A 19,592-nucleotide genomic window follows, 5' to 3' on the forward strand; every position below is an offset into this window, starting at 1 on the left:
GAAAAAAAGAACCCATACATATATGATGCATTTTAGACTTTACATAGTAGGGAAACACAGACCCCTGCCCCAAGGCAATTTAGGGGATCTTGGATTGCAAAACCCTAATGTCCCTCGGGAGTTAGCCTCATGCCCAGGACTCCTGGCTCTGTGAACTTTCTGGGTCCCCTCTCTGCTCTCATCAACTGCCAACGGAAGTTAGAAAAAGTGTGCCCTGGGGCTCTAGGGTCACTGCATAGGGGAGAGAGTCTTGGCTGATTCTCTACATTGAACTCAGAGGAGGGAGAGTGGCCACCAGGTGGCGCCCTCCCCTTAGTCAGTGGCAACCCCAGGCCACCTGGGAAGGAAGGCTCAGGGCTATTTTCTGTCCCCCTCACAAGCTGCTGTGTTTGGTGAATGCCTTGATTCATACCACTGTAAAAATCTGGACAGTCAAAGCAGAAAGCGACTTAGATCTCTGGTCCCAACCCCTCATTTTACAGATGACAACAAGGTCTAGTGGGAGCCAGGAAGTGCCCAAAGTCACAGAGCAGGCTGAACCCCCTTCTCCTGACTGGTGGGCCTAGTGTTTTCCACCACACTAACTGTTCTCACACTCCCCCAAACACCTCACACACCCCACCTGGGACTGCCAGAATACTGCGCTGAGCCAGAGCTGGCTCAGCTTCCCTGCCATTCTCCGTTGCTTCCTAACCAGGCCCTGGAGTCCAACCCCAAATGCTATGACAGCAGCAGTGATAACAGCTCACGTTTACCACTTCCTACTCTGGGCCAGCCTATGAGCTTACCACTTGTTATTTAATCATGATTGGATCTTCACAATGTCTCTGCAAGCTATTCTGCTTTCCTTTTTACAGAAAAACGCTCAGAGAGGTTAAGAAACCTGCCCAGTGCCACACAGCCCATCTAACAAGCTCATCTGTCTGTGAGTACAGGCCTGCGGGCCAGTCCCAACCTCCTTGTTGACATTCACCCCGTCTCGTATGCTATATTCTCTGTTTCAAAACACTGTCAAAAGAGCTTTCCCCCTTTTTGCCCGACAAGAGTTCAGTGGGGTGAGGAAAGGTATTGTTAGCCCATCTTAGAGGTTAGAAAACTGGGGCCCAAGAGGATAATTGGTCTGAGGTCACCTGACTCATGGGAGACTTGGATCCGGAACCCAAGGTTCCACCACTGAGCGGGACACTCCAGAGGACACTCCATATCTCACTGCCCCACCTACAGCCCTGCTGATGTCCCTGGAAATCATGGAACTCAGCGGCTAAAACTGCAGGTTTGGGAGGCAGCCAGGTCTGGGTCTGCCTGCCGCGTATTAGTCATGTGACCGTGAATAAATTACACACGTACCCTCTGTGGTTGTTGGGATGAGTAGATGTGTCCATATAGGTTGAGCACTGCTGTCGGGTACACAGGAAGTGCTCAGTAAATGGTGGCTACTTATTGATATGACTAACTAAAGCTCCATATTTAATATTCCTGCTACATGATCTGTTAGACCTGCACTGCCCAAATTTGGTAGCCACCAGCCATGTGTGCTGGCTTTTGCATGTTTAAAATATGGTCCAAACTGAGATGTGCTTTAAGATGTATAAAACACACCCCAATTTCACTCAGTATGAAAAAAAATGTAAAATACCTCAATAATAATTTTTATATTGACTACATGTTGAGACTAAATTTTAGGCATATTGAGTAAAATAAATATATAAAAAATTAATAAGTTTAATATTAAATATATATTAAACTTAATATGTGATATATTAAATTTAATAATAAATTCACCTGTTTCCCTTTATTTTAATGTGCTACTAGAAAAATTGTAAGTACACACATGGCTCCCATTGGTGGCTTGCATTAAGAGAAATATACTACTATATTCGTATATTGAGCACTATGCTACTTAGTGCTGCCTTGGACAGTTTCAGAAACTCAGCTGCCTCAGCCTGCCTGCCCCTGGGTTTGTCTTAGTGATGTGGGATAAAAGAGCTTTGAACCAGGGATCCACTCACTGGCTCTGTGCCCATGGGCAGGTCACTGCAACCTCTGTGCTGATCTTTCCAAAGCAAACAAACAAGCAAACCAAAATAAATCCTCAGTGCCTCACAAGGCTATTGCAAGGATTAAATAAAATAATAAAAATAGCTCTGCCGTGGACACCATGTTGCCTTATCTCATTCGACCCTCACAGGCCCCAGGAAGTTGGGGCAATGATCTCAGCCATTTTGTAAATGAGGAAACTGAGGCTCAGAATTGTTCAGTAACCTGTGCAGGGTCTCCTGGCCACTGACAGGTTCTATGCCCTGCACTGGAAGGAGAGAGGTTAAGTAGACAAAAGGGAAAGAAGAGTACAACTCCCCATGTGACCTTGGGCAAGTCCCTCCCCTCTGTGGGCTGCAGTTTCCCCTTCTGCAAAATGAGGGAAATGTTTGGATGGTAGGTAAGGATTTTTGAGGTCCCAGTGTGATGGGACGCTTTGAACAATTCAGGGAACATAGACTTCTGGAACTCCTCAAAAGTCCGATGCCTTCCACTGTCCATTCTGTGGGGATAAATGTGCATTTCTGTTTGTTTTAATAACATTTGTAGGAGCTTTTATATAGTGTCTATGTCTGCTTACATTAGACGCTGTGTAATATTGTTAAGAGTCTTCCACATTTTCCCATATAAACCTTCTTTTTTTAAAAAATATAAATTTATTTATTTTTTTATGTCTGCATTGGGTCTTCATTGCTGTGCATGGGCTTTCTCTAGTTGCAGTGAGTGCGGGCTACTCTTTGTTGCGGTGCGTGGACTTCTCATTGCAGTGGCTTCTCTTGTTGTGGAGCACGGGCTCTAGGCACGTGGGCTCAGTAATTGTGGCACACAGGCTCAGTAGTTGTGGCTCATGGGCTCTAGAGCACAGGCTCAGTAGTTGTGGCACACGGGTTTAGTTGCCCCGCAGCATGTGGGATCTTCCCAGACCAGGGATTGAACCCATGTCCCCTGCATTTCCAGGAGGATTCCCAACCACTGAGCCACCAGGGAAGTCCCATATAAATCTTGTTTTTTATGGGTTTGGGAGAGCTCAGCTGTAAAAACTCTCTTGGCTGAAAAAAAATTTTTTTTCAAACAAATTAGATTTAAATCAGGAGGCTGGTTTCAGATACTTTAGAGCCTGCATATTTTTTCTTAGCAGTCACTTTTCATTTAAAAATGAGACTGGCTGATTGCTTAGCTTCGTTTCTTTTCTGAAGATTTAGTAAGACCACAAGCTTCACTGCTGGTTGCCTGAAGAGAAGGATACAGAGCCGTTTCCAATAGAGCCCTGGGCCTGGAGTCTGCTGACTGCCAGCTAATGACAACTCAGTCTTTGACTGCTGTGTGACCCTGAGCTGGTCATTTCCCTCTCTGAGTCTTCTTCCATCCATGCGGAGCATAATTCCTGCCCTTCTCCCTTCTGGTTTATAAGGAGAAAAATGTGCTCAAAGAAGTGAAAGTACCAAGGAAAGGTGAATGCACTATACAAACATCACAGGCTGGTGCAAAGAATAAAGTGCTGAGTTTTTCACCAGCAGAAAGTATATTCCTAGGATCAGTTTTACAGTTAGGAAAGAACCTAGAGGTCAAGAAGCCCACCCCTTCCTCATTTTATAGATGGGATCCACTCTGATCCAGGACAGAGGAAGAGGGTTCCAGGGGAAGGCTGGAGTTAGCATCCCAGATCCCTTCACAAACCCCCTTCTTTCTTTCTCTACTTACTTTGGGGACCAAAGATCAGACTAAGAGAGGCTGTATTTGTAAACACACACACACACACACACACACACACACACACAACTCGGAGGTGCTCCAAGATGTGGGGAAAAGCCAAGTCTCTGGAGGCAGCCAGACCTGCCCTTTCATCCAAGCCCAGCCTGCCTTTTACCTCCTATGTATGACCTTGAACAAAGTTCTTCACCTCTCTGAGCCTCAGCTGCCTGAGTATTAACCTCGCACAATCCTTGTGAGGCTTGAATGAAATAATACATGCTAAGGGCTTAAATAAATCTCCTTAATAAAATATAACTGTTGTTATTATTTCATGTATTACAGGTTTTAAATGTGAGAAAAAGACTACATTTACTGTGTGGAAGGAATAATAAACCCTTCAAGACAAATATTTAACTATGGTATATTAATTGATAGTAATTATTAGGATTATTTCTTATTCATTACTTATACCCACAGTGCCGAGCACAAGGTGGGCACTCAATTAATGCATGTTGAATAAACAGCGTACTGAAACTACACTGGCCACAGGAGAAATTAGAAGGAAATTTCAGCTTAAGTTTTTATTGCAAAAGTAATACTTATTCATTGTAGTATAGATAGATAGACAGATATGGCTAAGTAGGAGGAAAAGTCAAAATTATCCTTATTCCCACAACTCAGAGGTAGAGGTGTAAATGTTTTGATGTATATTCTTCCACTTTTTCTCCACGAATGATATTTATGTATTTATTTTTACATAAAGCAGGTCACTGCCAGCTTTAGTAAGCTGAGAGGGTTTTGTTTTCCCTCTCTTGTATCAGGAACACTCTCCATATCAATTACCACATTTTTTCTAGGGGCTGAGTAGTAACCCACTGATGGATTTATTCAAACAGTTCTGTAATTATAACACATTGGAGGTCCCTTTATACTTTTTACTCTTTAGGAGACTAGTCCTTTAGTTAAAGCTTCGTAACATCAGTTAGTATTTCCTTACGACAAATTCCGGGAATTTGCTTTGAAGTTAGTGATCATTCCATTACCCCACCTCCCAGATTAAAAAAAAATGTTATGTCCTTAATTCAAATGAATAATGATACCATCTGCCACAGCCAGGTGGAGGTGGGTTTCGGACAAACCGCGTTGAAACCTGGGAGAGAATAAGAAAGTAAAAGGCAGGCTCTAAAACTATTCCATGGAGGGAGAGCTAATGACGGATGAAAGGAGTTAGAGCCCGGTGCCGGGAGAAGATCTGGACCCCGAATCTGGAGCCCTTGGTGAAAACTGGTTTGTGAAACCGGGAGCAACTCTGTTCTGTGCTGGGGGCTCGGCTTTTGCAGTCGGGGAGTGAGGGCTGGAAATGTGGCACGGGCGTTCTAGGCGGTGAAGTAAGTCTTGGGGAAACTGGGAAGAGATCCTGGTGACCCCCTCAATGGGCACTGGCCCCCTGTCTCAGCTTCTGGGTGCTAGGTCTGAGATCGGGAGCAGACATGGCTGGGACCGAATGTTAGGTTCCTCCGCCGTCTTCTCCAAGAGGGTTTGCGCCCGGCCGTATGGGGTTTTCGGAGGAGGCCTGTTTATATGCCAAACTTGGCTCTGGCTGCCACGGGCGGTACCCCTCGGTACCCCTCTCTCCTCTCACTGGCCGGGGCTACAAGAAAGCAAGACCCGGGTGCGCATTCTTCCCGTGCCTGGGATACTTCGTGGTGCTAAAAATAGTCGCGGGCGGCGTGCTCTGTGTTTAGCCAGAGAATGGTCTGTAAACTAAACTGGAGTCCTGGGTTCAAATCTAGGAAAGGTCCCCTCCGGGCTGGGGCACCTCAGTCGGCTTGCTCCCTGGGTCTCTTTCTCCGGATTTCTTAGGAGCTTCCCAGCTCTTGGAAAGAAAATGAAAAAAGGAAAAGTCGATTTTTCTTTTCTGCTCCTCCTGGAGAGGCCTTGGGGCCTCGGGCCGGGTACTGAGGCCGGGGGAGGGGTGTGCCAGGACTGCTCGTTACCGTGAGGTGTTGCCCTAGTTAAATCGCGGGCCTGTTTGATCTGGCGGCGGGTGGCGAGGGGGAATAAAGGAAAAAGTAGGGGGTCAGAGTAGAGAGAAGGTCATACCTCCGCCGCCGTTTCCTCGCGCCCATAAAACACCTTTTATTAACTCCTTCGCGTCCGGAAAGGCCCGCGTGGCCGCTCAGCACTGCCACGGTGTTTACAGCCCAAACTAATGGGGCCCCATATTCACCCCGATGCCGGGACGAGGCGCCTGGGGCACGCCTGGCCCCGGAGCTGCGCAGGGTCTCCTTTCTCGGCCCCAAGCCCGGGCCTCCAGCTCCGGATGTGGAGCGAGAAAGCGCCGAGAGACCCGCGCGCGTCCTAACGCCTCGCTCGCAGCGCGCTCCGGGGGCCGTGCAGGCACCGCAGACCATGAGCTCCCTCGGACGATCGTGCGAGCTGTTAGGAGATATAAAAGCGCTTAGCCTAGAGCCTCGCACACGGTTGCGCACAACCACACTGGTTGTCCGTACGCTGTTATTCAGGGACACAGAAACGCCTGCATTTGCCCGCCCCAGTTCAGCCCAGCACGCACCCGCACCTTGACAAATGCACCCGCTTTTATTCACCCCTACAACTAGCCATGGGTGCACACGTGGAGGCTCGGAAACTGCTCTCCGCACATTTCTTAAGTGCCCGAATTAGCCTGCACATACCGCCCCCCCATCCCTTTGCACAAAATCCATATACTCTCACAGATACTTGAGTGCTTTGTTGCTAGAGAGAAACCTAAACGTCTCACTTTGACCGTGAGCACTCACGCTTCTTTCACTCATGTATAAAATCATAGCTGCTGCGCCTTGCCGAGTCCTTACCGCGTGCTGGGACTGTGCTCCGCAGCCCCTCGTTGGCCCCCGCTCAGCCACGGGGCCCCGTGTGATTTCCTGCACCATGACACGTGCAACTGCAGTTTCAGAATTTCACATACGCGAAAGTATTCCCGAGGGCATTCCCCTGTTCTGAGCTACCCTGCCCTCGCGTTGTCCCTCGTTTGTGTGACAAGACCCCCTTCCCAATAACCCCAAACCGCGGCCTGCAGACACCGATGTGCCTACTAACCCACAGACAGGCCCAAATTCTGACCCACAAAAGTCCTCGCTCATCCCCTCTGGATCTGATTCGTTTCCAGTCTTCTGTTCTGTGGGTTCATTAAATCTATCCTGTCCCCACACACACACCCCCCATTATCTTCTAAGGAGAACTCAACTCTTTGTTCCAGGACTCCTTTATCTGCCCCCTTCCCTTGATTTGATTTGCAGTTTGGCTTGGCATTTATCAAAAGAGAAGTAGAACAGGAGGTGCTCTAACTAGCAGAAACGATGGAGCGGGGTGGGGATACTCGCCAAGATACCACACAGGCTTCTGCTGATTTCAGAAAATGTTTTATTAGTCAAGAGCATAGATACTGCTTTGCAAAGGGAGGGGGCGGTGAGTGGTCATATAGATTTGAGGTAGAAAAAGGGTGAGGACGGGGGATAAACGAACACCTGAGCGCAGCAGGCATGGTAGGTAGTTTAATACATAAAAACTTTTCAACAAAGGGAAAAGTTTTTATTTACAAAGGAAGGAAGAACGAAAAGGAAGAAAAAGAAAGAAAGAGAAAGGAAGAAAAGCAAGAAGAAAGAACAAAACGCAAGAAGGAAGGAAAGAAAGGTAAAGAAAGAGCCATTTCCCTTGGAACTAAGTAGGAAGTGCAGCGACAAAAATAAAATAAAATAAAAACACCATTGTTTGAGGGAGGACAACAACAAAGGCAGCCCTCCATCTTCCTGGTTTGGTTCTCTTTCCCTGGCAGAAAACTATTGATTCCTCTTATTGCATTTTAATTAGGGAGGAGAGCTTGAGGAGGGTTTTGACGCGAAGCCGACAGGGGGGCGAGAAAGACAGGCAGACAGTGTAGTGAGGAAGGCGTTAGGGGTTCTAAACTCGCCCCAGAAGGGTTGGAAGGGTACGTCTTAGCGCGCTTGGGTCCCGCAGTCCTTCCTTTTCGAATCGTGCAGCCACGAGCCTCCCTCTCGGTTGCAGGGGTGGGGGTTTTATATATATATTTCTCTTTCTCTTCACGTATTAAAAACAATTTCAAATGACATTGCACGTGCGATCCAAATGTGTAGATGCAGCCAAGCGACCTGCCAGCGCCCCAGCGGAGGCCAGGCGGGATGCTCCCCATAAGCCCCTGGCACCCAGAGCCCGGCACTCGCCTCCGCCTTCCTCTGCTCCCGGGGCTCCGGGGTCGAGCAGCCGTGGCGGGGTCCTCGGCGCAGGCCTCGGCTCACTGGTTTAACTCCAGCGCCCAAACTTGCTGCGGCCAACCTGTGCGCCCTTTAATCCTCTTCTCGCCTGGGCCCAGGGCAGGAGGAAAGCCTTCGTGCTGCTGCTGCCAGAGGACACACACAAGAAAAGAGGCGAGAGAGACAGGTTTAAATGTTTCTGCTCCGCTCGCCCAGGCGTGGGGTAAAAGTGGGGGTGGGGTAAAAGGTGTTGGGAGCAGTAACTGGGAGCCTTTAAATAAGTGAGGAATTTCTGTTTGTGAAATAGGCAAACAGGCTCATAAATTTGCCTTTATGCGCCGAGTTCCCGGGGCGGGGTTGGGGGGGCCGGGATGGGCTGGGCAGCTTCTGGGGGTTTGGTAGTGAGAATTTTCTGCAGCTGGTGGAACGAATGCTCTTAGGTTTGGCTTTATGGCGCCGAAGGGAGACTGCAGGGGTTGGAATGGGAGGGGTGCGAATCAACAGCTTCCTCGCTCGCGGACATGCTCCCCGCACACATCCCACTTTCCGACCTAGTTTATAGCGCCTGGGCTTGGATACAGGGTTGGGTCTCTGCAGCCGGCTCTGGGCACTCAGAAGGCTACACGAATGAGCGGGGGAGTCGACCTGGCTTAGCATCCCCCTTCCCTGCTACTTGAAGGAGGCGGCAAAGTGCAGGGAGTGGGGAGACGCCCAATAACTACTTCCAACGAGGGCGTCGCCCGGGCCTGCATGTCCTCCAGCCCAGGGCGGCGGTTTACAGACTCGATGACCACGGTCTTTCCCAGTCTCCTCAGGTGACTTCCCTAGTTTACCACAGCCCCTGCGGGTCAGATAAAACCCAGGAGGCTCTCTAGTCTCCAACGCGCGGTGTTCCTGAGCGCACCCATCTAGAGAAACTAGTTCAGTTCCTCAGCTTGGAAATCACTGCTTCAGAGGTCCCAGAGCCCAGCGCCAGCGAAACTCAGCTCCAGAAGTGTCGCCTCACTGGAGAGGATCGAAAAAAGCCGAGTAGGGATTGCGATCTCCAAAGCCAAAAGAAGTGAGTGACTTGCTTGTCGGCGTTTATACACAAAACCATCAAGGTGGCCCTAGGAACCAGCCGTGGGGAGTGGAGCGGTGAAATATCCTCCAGATGTTTATTCCTCCAGGGAATAAACTGACTTGTTTTACCCAAGTAAACAACTCCTCGGGTAGGTGGCCTTCACATCCTGTCCTGTTCTGGGCCTCAGTTTCCCTATCTGTACAATGATGAAAGTAGACCAGCCTCTCTAGCAAAGGCCCTTTGAAAACAGCAGCAGAGCCCATATGCATCAATTCACATTCAGGCAAATTAAAGTAACGAACTCCTACAGCATTCTTAACCTGGCTTCCAGGAGATCCCAGGGATGAATCAGGACCCCTTGAAACTGGAAGTGAAATATATGGTGTGTGCATTTTCTCGGGGTCTGAAGCTTCCAGTGGATTCTTAGAAGGGATCCTATGAGCCTGTCCGAAAAGTGTAAGATTCTGTCTTCATTCACAGCCTTACAAACACTATCCACATTACAGATGAATTCAAATATGAATCTGCCTCCCTCCATGCACACAATCCCACATTTAAACCATCTCAGAACTCCCCGCAGTCTCTCAAAATTGCATGAACGGCAACGCAGACTCCTTCCCCTGCATACTCGGCCTACCGATGCTCACCGCGCCCGCGCCCTTGGCTAGAGTGTACGGGACCCGGACTTACCAGCTCTCTTTTCCGCTTGCTCTCACGACCGCCATCCGCCTTCTTGAGTTCGGCCTTGAAGGCCTCGGGGTCGCCGGCCTGTGCGTCCTTGGCCAGCACGTCCATCAGGTAGGCGATGTAGCTGGTGGCCAGGCGCAGAGTCTTGATCTTGGAGAGCTTGGTGTCAGCCGGGACATTGGGGATGCACTCGCGCAGCTCGGCGAACGCGCTGTTAATGCTCTCTGTGCGTCTCCGCTCCTTCTTGGGTCCTGAGCCTTTCCGCCGGCCCAGGCGGCCGCCGAGCGCCTCCAGCCGCCCGGGGCTCTGGCCGGCCCTGGCGTCTGGACCGTAGGAGGCGGCGGCTGCAGCGGCTGCGGGCGGTGGCCCGCCTGCGGGGAAGTCCGGGGCAGCGTCAGCGGGGCTCAGCAGCCAGCTCTGGAAGTAGGGCCGCTCCTGGTGACAGCGCGAGGCAGGGCCGAAGAGGAAGGGCTCGTGGAGCATGGGGTGCGCGGGGTGAGGGTGGTGATGATGGTGATGGTGGTGATGGTGTGCGTAGCTGCCCACGAGGTTCATGTTGGAGCGGCCCCTGGCCTGCGCCGCCAGACCGATTAGCGCCGCCCCATGCGCCCCAGAGACAGCCGGGGCCACCCGTGGGCTCTGGGGCGGCGCTCTGGTGGGCACTGGCTTTGAGAGATTCTGGGGCAAGGCTGAAGATCACACCCGCAGGCCGTCTTCTGGCCGGCTTCTGTTGCAGGCGAGGACGAGGATGCCGAGAGACCTGTTTAACCCTTCTGCGGCCTCCCCTTCAGGGTCTGGCTTATATAAGCCTGGGGCTTTGATGTCAACCTCTCCCTGGAGCCAATGGCAGGGGGGCGGGGAGGAGGAAAGGGGGATGGCCGTCCCTGGTTTTAAGCTCAGCTAGCGCTACTCGACTCAGGCCGCCTGCGGGGACAGGGAGGCGGCCCCGCCTCCGCCCCTCCCCCCCCCAGTTCCCGACTTGTTGGGGAGATGGGGGCTAGTACTTGAGACACAGACCTGTCAACGCCCAGGACGGCGTCTGTCACCCCCTCCCCGTGGGCCCAAGAAAAGGAATCTAGAATCATGGAGAGAAAAGGCCTTCACCTAGATTTTACAGATAACGAAACTGAGGTGCAAAAAAAGAGAAAGGTTCTTGTTCCTAGACCTTCCAGAATCCAAAATAGAAATTCCAGAGGTTCCCAGTCCTGAGCGGCATCTGCTCTACTTGGTCTCAGAGCCAGAAAAGGAGAGACCGCTGTTGGAGGCAAGATAGGCCCCCAATGTTGTTCCCTAAGCACCCCCAGTCCTTAGTCACCGGCCCATTCTGCGGGACTGCAGCAGGTCCTGCACCCGGTAGAGCACCCGCCAACTCTGGCCAAGTCTTGTCCTCTACGGCGCAGGCGGCCACCCACTGGGGAAGAAGCAGGGGACAGGAGGTGGAATGAGAGGGGTGGCGAGTAGGGGGATGAGGGCTCCAAGCCCACAGGCATTTACTGGTTTATTCCGGGCTCCAGAGCTTGAGGTCCACCCTTCTCGCCTCCTGGGCGCCTGATCCAGTCCAAAGGCCAGCCAGGCTGATGCAGGGGCAGCCTCCTTCCCGCGGGGCTTGAACGGAGAGCCCGGAGCTCGGCTACGTTGGGCCACCACATGCAGGTTATCACAGCTTGAGAATGTTCGATTCTCGGCGCCAAAGGTCACACTGCGAGAAGTCAGCGTTTGGCGGTAAACACACACCGAGGAGACCACGACCTCCACACTCTCCGAGAGGCTCACGCAGCCGGAGAAACCTGGCATCTCACACCCACTGGCGTAGAGACGCTGCGGTCCTGGCCGCGCAGACGTCCGCTATTCCCACTCCCGGCTAGGGGCCTTAACGCTTGTTGGATTCTGTCCGCGGGGGCCTTTCTCTGGGCTGGCATTGGGACCTGGGAATCCCAGGGTGGCAGCGCTTGCGGTTGGAGTTCTCTGTCTTACCTCCCGATGGGTATCTTCCCAGCTGATGTCCTCATACCTGGGTCCCTCCATCCTCACCAGCCTTTCCCAGCCAAGCCCCTTCCCTACGTGGCCTGTCAACGTCCAGGACAGCGTCTGCCACCCCTCCCCGTGGGCCCAAGAAAAGGAATCTAGAATCATGGAGCAAAAAGGCCTTCACCTAGATTTTACAGATAGGGAAGCTGAGGGAGTGTGCCCTTCTCTCAAAAGCAATGTGGAGGCGAGGGTGAAAGGAGAAGAGAAATACATGACTGCTCTTTTTATTTTTTTTAATTTATTTTTATTTTTGGCTGTGTTGGGTTTTCGTTGTTGCACGAGGGCTTTCTCTACTTGCGGCCAGCGGGGGCTACTCTTTGTTGCGGTGCCCAGGCTCCTCATTGCGGTGGCTTCTCTTGTTGTGGCACGCAGGCTCAGCTGCTGTGGCTCATGGGCTCTAGAGCGCAGGCTCAGTAGTTGTGGCGCACGGGCGTAGTTGCTCTGCGGCATGTGGGATCTTCCTAGACCAGGGCTCAAACCCGTGTCCCCTGCATTGGCGGGGGTTTCTTAACCACTGCGCCACGAGGGAAGCCCCCATGACTGCTCTTTTTAGAGGGCAAATTCATTCCTTTACCCATTTCTTCAACAAGTATTTACTGACCCCCGCTGTGCACACTTAGCAGCCCAAAGGCAGGGGGAGAAAGGTCAACTCATTTTACAGATGGAAACAGTGAGGCCCAGAGAAGATGAACAGTTTTCCTTGGGGGTCGGGTAGCCAGTGGGTATGCGGTTTTCCCCTCCCGTACAGGGAATAAATAGATGGCGGCGGGCGGAGGGGCGACGACACTGCGAGGGAGAAGCCAACAAATGCTTAGTCCAGAGCCGTTTCCCCATGCGGGAGCTCGGCTGGGCTGTGGGCCCTAGAGGTGCGTGGGGGGAGGGAGGTCCTTGTTTCCTGCCTGAGGCGGCTGGAAACCCGCTGCTCTCCCGGGCGCCTGGCGCCAGCAGCGCTGGGGCTGGGCCGAGCGCGGAGCCGGAGGCTCGCGGGGAGGGAGCACCCGGCGCCCGATTGAGCCGCGGCTCCGCGGGGTCCCGCGCCTCCCTGGCCTGGAGGCTCTCGGGAGTGCCGGTGTGCGGGCAGAGACAGTAATTACTCTGTGGAAAAGGACCTCAGTCCTCGACACACATCCAGCCGTGGTCCTAGTCCGGCAGGATTTCCACCGGCAGACCCTCAGGCCCACCATTACACATGCACATATATACGTACACGGCCTCACAAAAAAATCACGGGCATACATGAAAGTCCATGCATTCGTGCAGACGCCACAACATATGTGTATTCTCCCGGTAACCTATTTACACCCATGCGACACACGGCATTTCAATATTCGTGCATTCCTAGGATTTTACACATTATCTCTCTGTCACCCACAGGGAACACACCTCGCTTCAGATGTGTTACAGCTCTGAGCCACTCCCAACCCTCCATGCGGGCATGCATACAGATACCATCACAGCAGAAAAACATCAATTCTGCACAAATATCACAGCTGCAGGGCTTGACACATACTCTTTACTGTCACACTTGTGCACAGGTCCAACCAGTTTGTGTCAGTTTCTTACAGTGTCCCACAGTTGTATTCACAGCACAGACTTCTGAAAACCCCATTCCACATTTCATGTGTTCTCAGTTCCCACAAACACACACAAGTACACAGCCACAATTACTACAGTATATGCACAGGTGCTCAGAAGTAGAAGTTTTCACGTGTTCGCCCATTACACACAGGCACACAAATTCCAAACACTCAGACAAGTTGAAATCCATTCTGTCTTACCTACAGTAGTCACAGTCACAAGCCCTGGAGATGAAGTTGAAACAATAGTATGCCCAGTATCACATTCCCCACCCCCATGAACGAGGAGCACGGGATGGGATAGACAGGTACGTGCAGTGACCCACATACTCACATACTCACAGCTCCAGCACCCACCCTCGTGTCCCAAGAGTTTTCCAGGGTTACACAGATCACTCAGGGCCCGTAGAGACCCTCCAAATAGCCAGCCTGCTTAGTGTGGTAGGGAACGCATTATCGGTACTGGATGATGAACCCGAGTCCCATGAGCAGCCTTGAGGGCCCCCAGATCCCCCGACAGTCCCCCGTGGGTGGTTAAAGAGCAGGGTGCTGGCAGTCCCCTGAGCCCCAGAAAGCACTGCTCTCCACCCAGAGTCACAGAGTCTAAGTAGTCCTCCAAACAGTGCCTGCTGTGGGAGCCTGGCCCTCGAGGACCACTGGGGCCCCAGGCTGGGAAGCCTCCAGTGGGATGGACGCCAGGGGCGGCTGGAAACCCGCTGCCCGTAGCCAGTGGGGATGGCCTGTGTAGAACACGAGGTGCCTAGGCTCCAGACCCGGCCTTCTGAAAGACCCCAATGTGCTTTTAAGTCCAGCGTGGCTCAGGAGCATTTGGAACAACAGTGGGAACCCACTAACGATGTTCTCTCTCTCCTTCCCAGGCTATGTGGTGTGGGAGGTCTGAGTCCCAGGAGTTTGGCCGAAATGTTTCTAAGCTGAGAAGCAAGAGATGTGCCTTGAGTTCTGGCTCTACCTAGCATCTCACTGTGTTCCTTTCCCTCTCTGAGCCTCAGTTTCCCCCATTTTCAGAAAAACGGGGACTGATAGTATGGAGTTCTGTAATTCCCAGCTCAGGGCTGTTGCACGGCTCCCCTCTGGTTCCTCTCTCCCAGCTCTGGGACTTCGCCCTTGCTCTGGGGCCTGAAGACTCTAGCCTGCCCAGGCTCACGAAAACAGACTAAGGAACGGGAATCTGGGACTCTGGGGTGGGGCGGGGCGTCCTATCTACCAGTCTCAAATCCCACTACCTCCCCTCCGGACCTGCATCCCGAGGTGCTTGTGGGGACTGCGCCTTCACAAGGTCCGGCGCTCCGAGCATTTGTAAATGCACGCTTCTTCCTCCAGTTACGCTAGTGAGGTCGGGCCAGCACCCTCACCCCATTTTACAGGCTCTTAAGCACACAGAGGTTAAAATTTTGTATTAAGGGAGTGTTTAAGAGAGCCTCGCGGAAGAATCGCGCCCACCCACCGGGACTGAAACTCAGCACTGGCATTCTGCCCTGTGTGAACCTTCGCATCCTCGTTTCCCTCCTCTGTAAATTAGGGTGCAGTAACACCCGCCGCAGAGGGCTGGTTTAAGATTAAGCGAAATTATATAGGTGAAGCTCTTAGCACAGTGACAGTAAACCTGGATAAATGGTGGCTCTGTTTTTAGGAATATGAAGTCCACAGGAGAAGAAATGGAGTTACATGAGTCATGACTACATAGCCCTGGATAGGGAGGGAATTCAGGCATCCCCTTTGCAGTGCTCTGTTCTGATCTGACCGCTCCCGTCTCGGACTGCATCGAGTCCTCTTCTTTCCCCACCGCCCCTACAAAACCCTACTGTCAGGAGGCTGGAGATGGGGGAGACCGAGCATCGCCAGGTGCGGAGGGATTATGTTGCCAGAGACCTGAATTCCAGTCCAGATCCCACCCACCCGCATTTCCTTTGCTGTATGGTTTGGGGTTGTAGTTCCTGCCTCCTCCAGGACTCAGTTATCCCATCTGTACAGTGGACTGGCTGTACTCAAGCCTCGGACGCCTCGGGGTCCCTCTCCAGCCTGCCCCGCTCCTCCCCTCACTCCCGCCCCCAGTACTGGCAGGCCTGGGAGAACCCGTGTCTCGGCGCCTACCGCAAAACCTTCTCCCGCCGCGTCCCGTGACCTTGACGCCACCAGCAATCCCCGCACCGGACCCCTTATCTAAATAGGGCCGTAAATCAAGGAGCTGTCAGGGCCCGGGTAATTACAGGAACTCCATAAAAAGGACCCGGCCGGCCGCCTGTTTATATTAGCGCGGTGTAAAATATTCTCGCTGTCTTGGGGAATCGCGTCGCGCAGTAACGCGCCATAAATCAGCCCGCGGGCCATTTACCCCGCGGCTTGAGCGCGCAAATCCCTTAAACATCTCTCTGCAGCATCTAGAGTGTCTAGGACTTTCCAATCTGACCCAACCTGCTCCCCGGGGCCGGGAAAGCCTGGGCGGGGCTGGGGGTTTGGGGGACAGGGCAGGGAAGAGACAGAAAGTGGGTCGATTTCCCCTAGAAGCTCGTGGGGTGAGAGGCCTCCCTGCCTTCGCCAGTATGTGAGAGTAGCAAGTCGGCTGAGATTTCGTGTTAGGACCTACAGAGGAACCGGCCTAGGGAGGAGGGGAAGGGGCTTCCCTAAGGACACAGCCAATGGGTGGCAGAGACGCAGCTAGAGCCCAGACACCTAGTGGAGACCTGGGCTCCACGGCAGCCTCTGTCTTCCCCTATTTCCCCCTTTCCTGGGATGAGGAATGGACTAGGCAGAGAGGGTCCAAGCCACAAGCTGATATTCCATTCTCTACCGTTTAGCTTCGGGAATCCCTGAGCTTCCTGCAACTGTGCACAGAATTTTGTGTGAATGATAGTGTGTGTGTGTGGGAGCTCTGATTCCTAGTCCCGTCCCCCTTGTTTTAAAGGTGGCAAGCAGGCCTAGAGGATGGGGCACACGGCTAGAAATCGAAGACCCTCCTGCTGAAATAATCCCTTCTGGTTTATCTCCCCCACGTTCTTTCCTAAAGAAAACCTAAGAGAGAGAGATTGTAGGTATGTGTGCATGGCGGGGGGGGGGGGGGGGGGCAGTGAGGGGTGCAACCCTGTACGTTCTTAGGTTTGTAGCAGCCTCAAAATTACAAAATCTGTTTAAGGTAAACCTGATGCTGCCCGTTGTATAATGCATAACACAAATCAAGCTTATGGAAAAAGAATATTAAATTTTCCCTCGGCTCTGGGACCTGAGGATTCAAGGGAGAATTAAACATTTTCCTCCCCCATTCCCTTTCTCTTCTGAAGTCCGTAAATGACAACGTGTTTACACAAGTTTTTATGTCGTCTGAGCTTCGTCCCGGCTCCGCTTCCTCCTCTGTGTATTTTCCGGGCAGAGAGATGTCTGCTTCAGGACGCGTTCAACCTAAACAGAGCCCCGTCTGATTGGAAAATGTATTTATTTGAAAAATCGTAACTCACAGCTTTGGTGAAAACGGTCCCCAAATTTATGGGATGGCTTGGGGCGCGGCGGTCGTAAATTAAAAAGCACTGGACAAACCCCCCCTCCCCAGTCCCTGTCGAGTCCCCGCAGCAGCACCGGTCAGGTTCTCGGAGCTCCGGGAGAGGAGCCCCCTCCCGGCTCCACCCTGCCGCCCTCTTCAGCTTCCCTGCTGCAGTCCCTTGCCGTGGTTTAGTGGCGTGTTAGCAGGCAGGTGGATTTCATTCTGGTTCCTTTCACCCAGTCAGTGTCCTTTCAGGCAATTTCATTCAGGGCAGCCTCACAGCCATTAGTTTCAGGTGGTCGGTTAACAGTGTTCTCTTGTGCACCAGTCTGTTTTAGGCATATCAGGTTTTTTCGTTAAGTGCACCCTGGTAAGTTTCGTGGTGCTGGGTTGCATGTAGCCGCTGGTCCCCAACTGATTGATCAATTGTGTGCCGAACTGTTCCTTGCCAAGAGGTTTATCTCTGGTCAGTGTCATGAAGGTCAGTTTCACCGCCTGACCGTTGCTTCCCAGGTCAGGGAAATTTTTTCCTTTCAGTTCAATCTGAATTTGGCAGGAGGATGGAATCAACCCACTCCACCAATTTCCTCAATCCTTCAGCCAGCCTACCCCAGCTGAGGACTGGGAAAAAGCTGGAGTTGCGAACGCGTCCTTGAGGACAGGCGCCGCAGCCCCCATAGGCTGGGGAGTCCATAGTCCAGGCAGAGCTGGACGCATGGGGCCTTCACCAGCAATCATCGAGTCTGCTTTCTCCTGCAAATACAGGGCTGAGCCATGTCTCTCCGACTTTTTTTTACTAAGGATCAAGCGCCACTCTGGCAGCGTACCCACAGGGAGGAGGGCAGGCTCTCTGCTCCCTGCTTGTCCGTCTAAGCGCTGCTATCTCGGGGAGAGGCATTGGCGATTCACTCAAAACTGTTGCGCTCCTTTCTCCAGAGTAGGCAAAGGAGCGCGTTGGAGCGATGCAGTTCTGAGCACTAACGGCAGCCTGGTGTGTGGGAATGCGGGAATCCGAAGTGGTGTGTCCACTCATTCCAACCTGTCTGTTCTGCTGGGGCCACCTGCCTCATAACCCATCCGCTGGTGGAGCGCTCAGCCACCACCTTCTGGGACTGATCTATACGCAATAGCGTTGGTTGGAAGAAACGCAATACCTTTCGGTAGAGAAAACCCAGCTGGATCAACCTAGCCTGTTCTGGGAGATTAAGAACTGGTGTGAGGTAGAATGAGTCAGAAGTGGTGAGGGGATAGAGGGCTCCTTTTCTGCTATCCTCCCTTACAACTTGGGGCCAGGGTGGTAGAGGAGGGTAGCCCTCCTCCCTTGGGCCTGCTTTCTCCCAACCTAAAAGGAAGGGCCTTGCTCTAACGAGTGGTGGGATCCGCACATTCTCCTGCACCCCTGCCAGGACCAGAGCCAGAGATGGACTTTCAAAGTTGCTAGGAGGCCGAGGTATTAATCTTGGGAAATCTGTGCTAAGAGTTTCGGCACTGGACTGGGTTGGGGCATATAGATCAGCAGCTGACTACACTTACTGGTGAATATTTCAACTCCCCAACTCTTCTTTCTGCATATAGGCATTCAGAAACTGAGCCTCTGGGCAGTAAACGGTATCATTATTAGTCTTATTATTTTAAACGGGGCCAGATTACATCCGTCATGTTTCCCATAATGGTCAATTGTAAACACACTTTACAAGAGAAAAGCAAAAAGGGGATTTAATGTTGACGCTAGGAAAATGCTTAGCACTGGCATTGCTGGGGAGTTGGCAGGCTCCCCGGTCCTTTGGGAGAGAAGTCAAGTGCTTAGTGGTTTTGTTTTGTTTTGTTTCCGTTGAATTTCTAAATCTCTCAGGGGTCTCTTTAGCGAGAGAAGTCCTCCCTTTAAAAGTCATGGATGAATCAATGGGCCTCGGCTTGGGAAGCAGGAGTGAGTGGAGTAGGAACCTGCAAACTTGTCTGACTGAGTCTTGATCATTTTCACTGTCACTGTCGAGCTTCTTACCAGCACCGTTCTCTGTTTCAGCCTCTTTCTGCCCTACCGTTCCCCTTGCTGCAGCAGAACCTTGCTGTGGAGTGGGGAGATGAGAAGATAACTGAATGATGGAAAAAACAGAAATCAGAAAAGAAAGGCAAGAGGCATGAGTGGTGACTGGAGAAAGGGGAAGTGTACTCTGGTTTAATCTCCTTATCAACTATCAGAGCAGGTTTCCTTCCAGAAAGCCTGGATTTGGCCACCTTTCCTGGTGTGAACATCTCTCCCTAGCCATGTGGACAGCTACGTCACCTCACACACACACCCCACAGGACACAAGGTTGTCCTCATTAGCTTCCCCAAACCATTCAGAGCATGGAGCAGAGAACAAGAAAAAAGTCACAGTGGAACCCAGCTCCCAAACTTAAACCAACTGCTGCTAGTTATTAAATTCATTTTCATCCATGCAAGCCTATTTTTTTTAAACAACAATAACAAAAGTAGCAGGAGAAAGAACAGAAAGAAAAGCCTAGAAACCAGAGCAGAAATTAATTTAATTACCTCTTTTCCCCTGCCATAAATTCCACAGAGGAAATCAAATCTTTCTGTGCATGTGTGTAAAACCCAATCAGTCTATGGAGCTCGCCAAAATCCATTCTGTCTTAAACTGGGTATCCTAACTGGATGAATCTGAATGTACCAGGCGGCCAGGCATCAAGTGAACCAGGATTTTCCAGTGGCGTTCGCCACGGAGCCAGAGAGGATAGACATC

The 19,592-nt window shown here is 51.9% G+C and overlaps 1 protein-coding gene across 1 annotated transcript; it reads right to left on the reverse strand.

Moving 5' to 3' along the window:
* Positions 1-7,135: 7,135 nt before the first annotated feature.
* HAND1 (heart and neural crest derivatives expressed 1) lies at positions 7,136-10,525 on the reverse strand. Its single transcript, XM_065874593.1, has 2 exons — positions 9,754-10,525; positions 7,136-8,146 (listed from the first exon to the last, which is right to left on the reverse strand). Exons 1-2 carry the CDS (start codon positions 10,303-10,305, stop codon positions 8,042-8,044), a joined length of 657 nt encoding a protein of 218 aa, XP_065730665.1. The 5' UTR covers positions 10,306-10,525; the 3' UTR covers positions 7,136-8,041.
* Positions 10,526-19,592: the final 9,067 nt, after the last annotated feature.

This window comes from Phocoena phocoena, chromosome 3 (genome assembly GCF_963924675.1).
Source record: "Phocoena phocoena chromosome 3, mPhoPho1.1, whole genome shotgun sequence".
Classification (NCBI taxonomy): domain Eukaryota; kingdom Metazoa; phylum Chordata; class Mammalia; order Artiodactyla; family Phocoenidae; genus Phocoena; species Phocoena phocoena.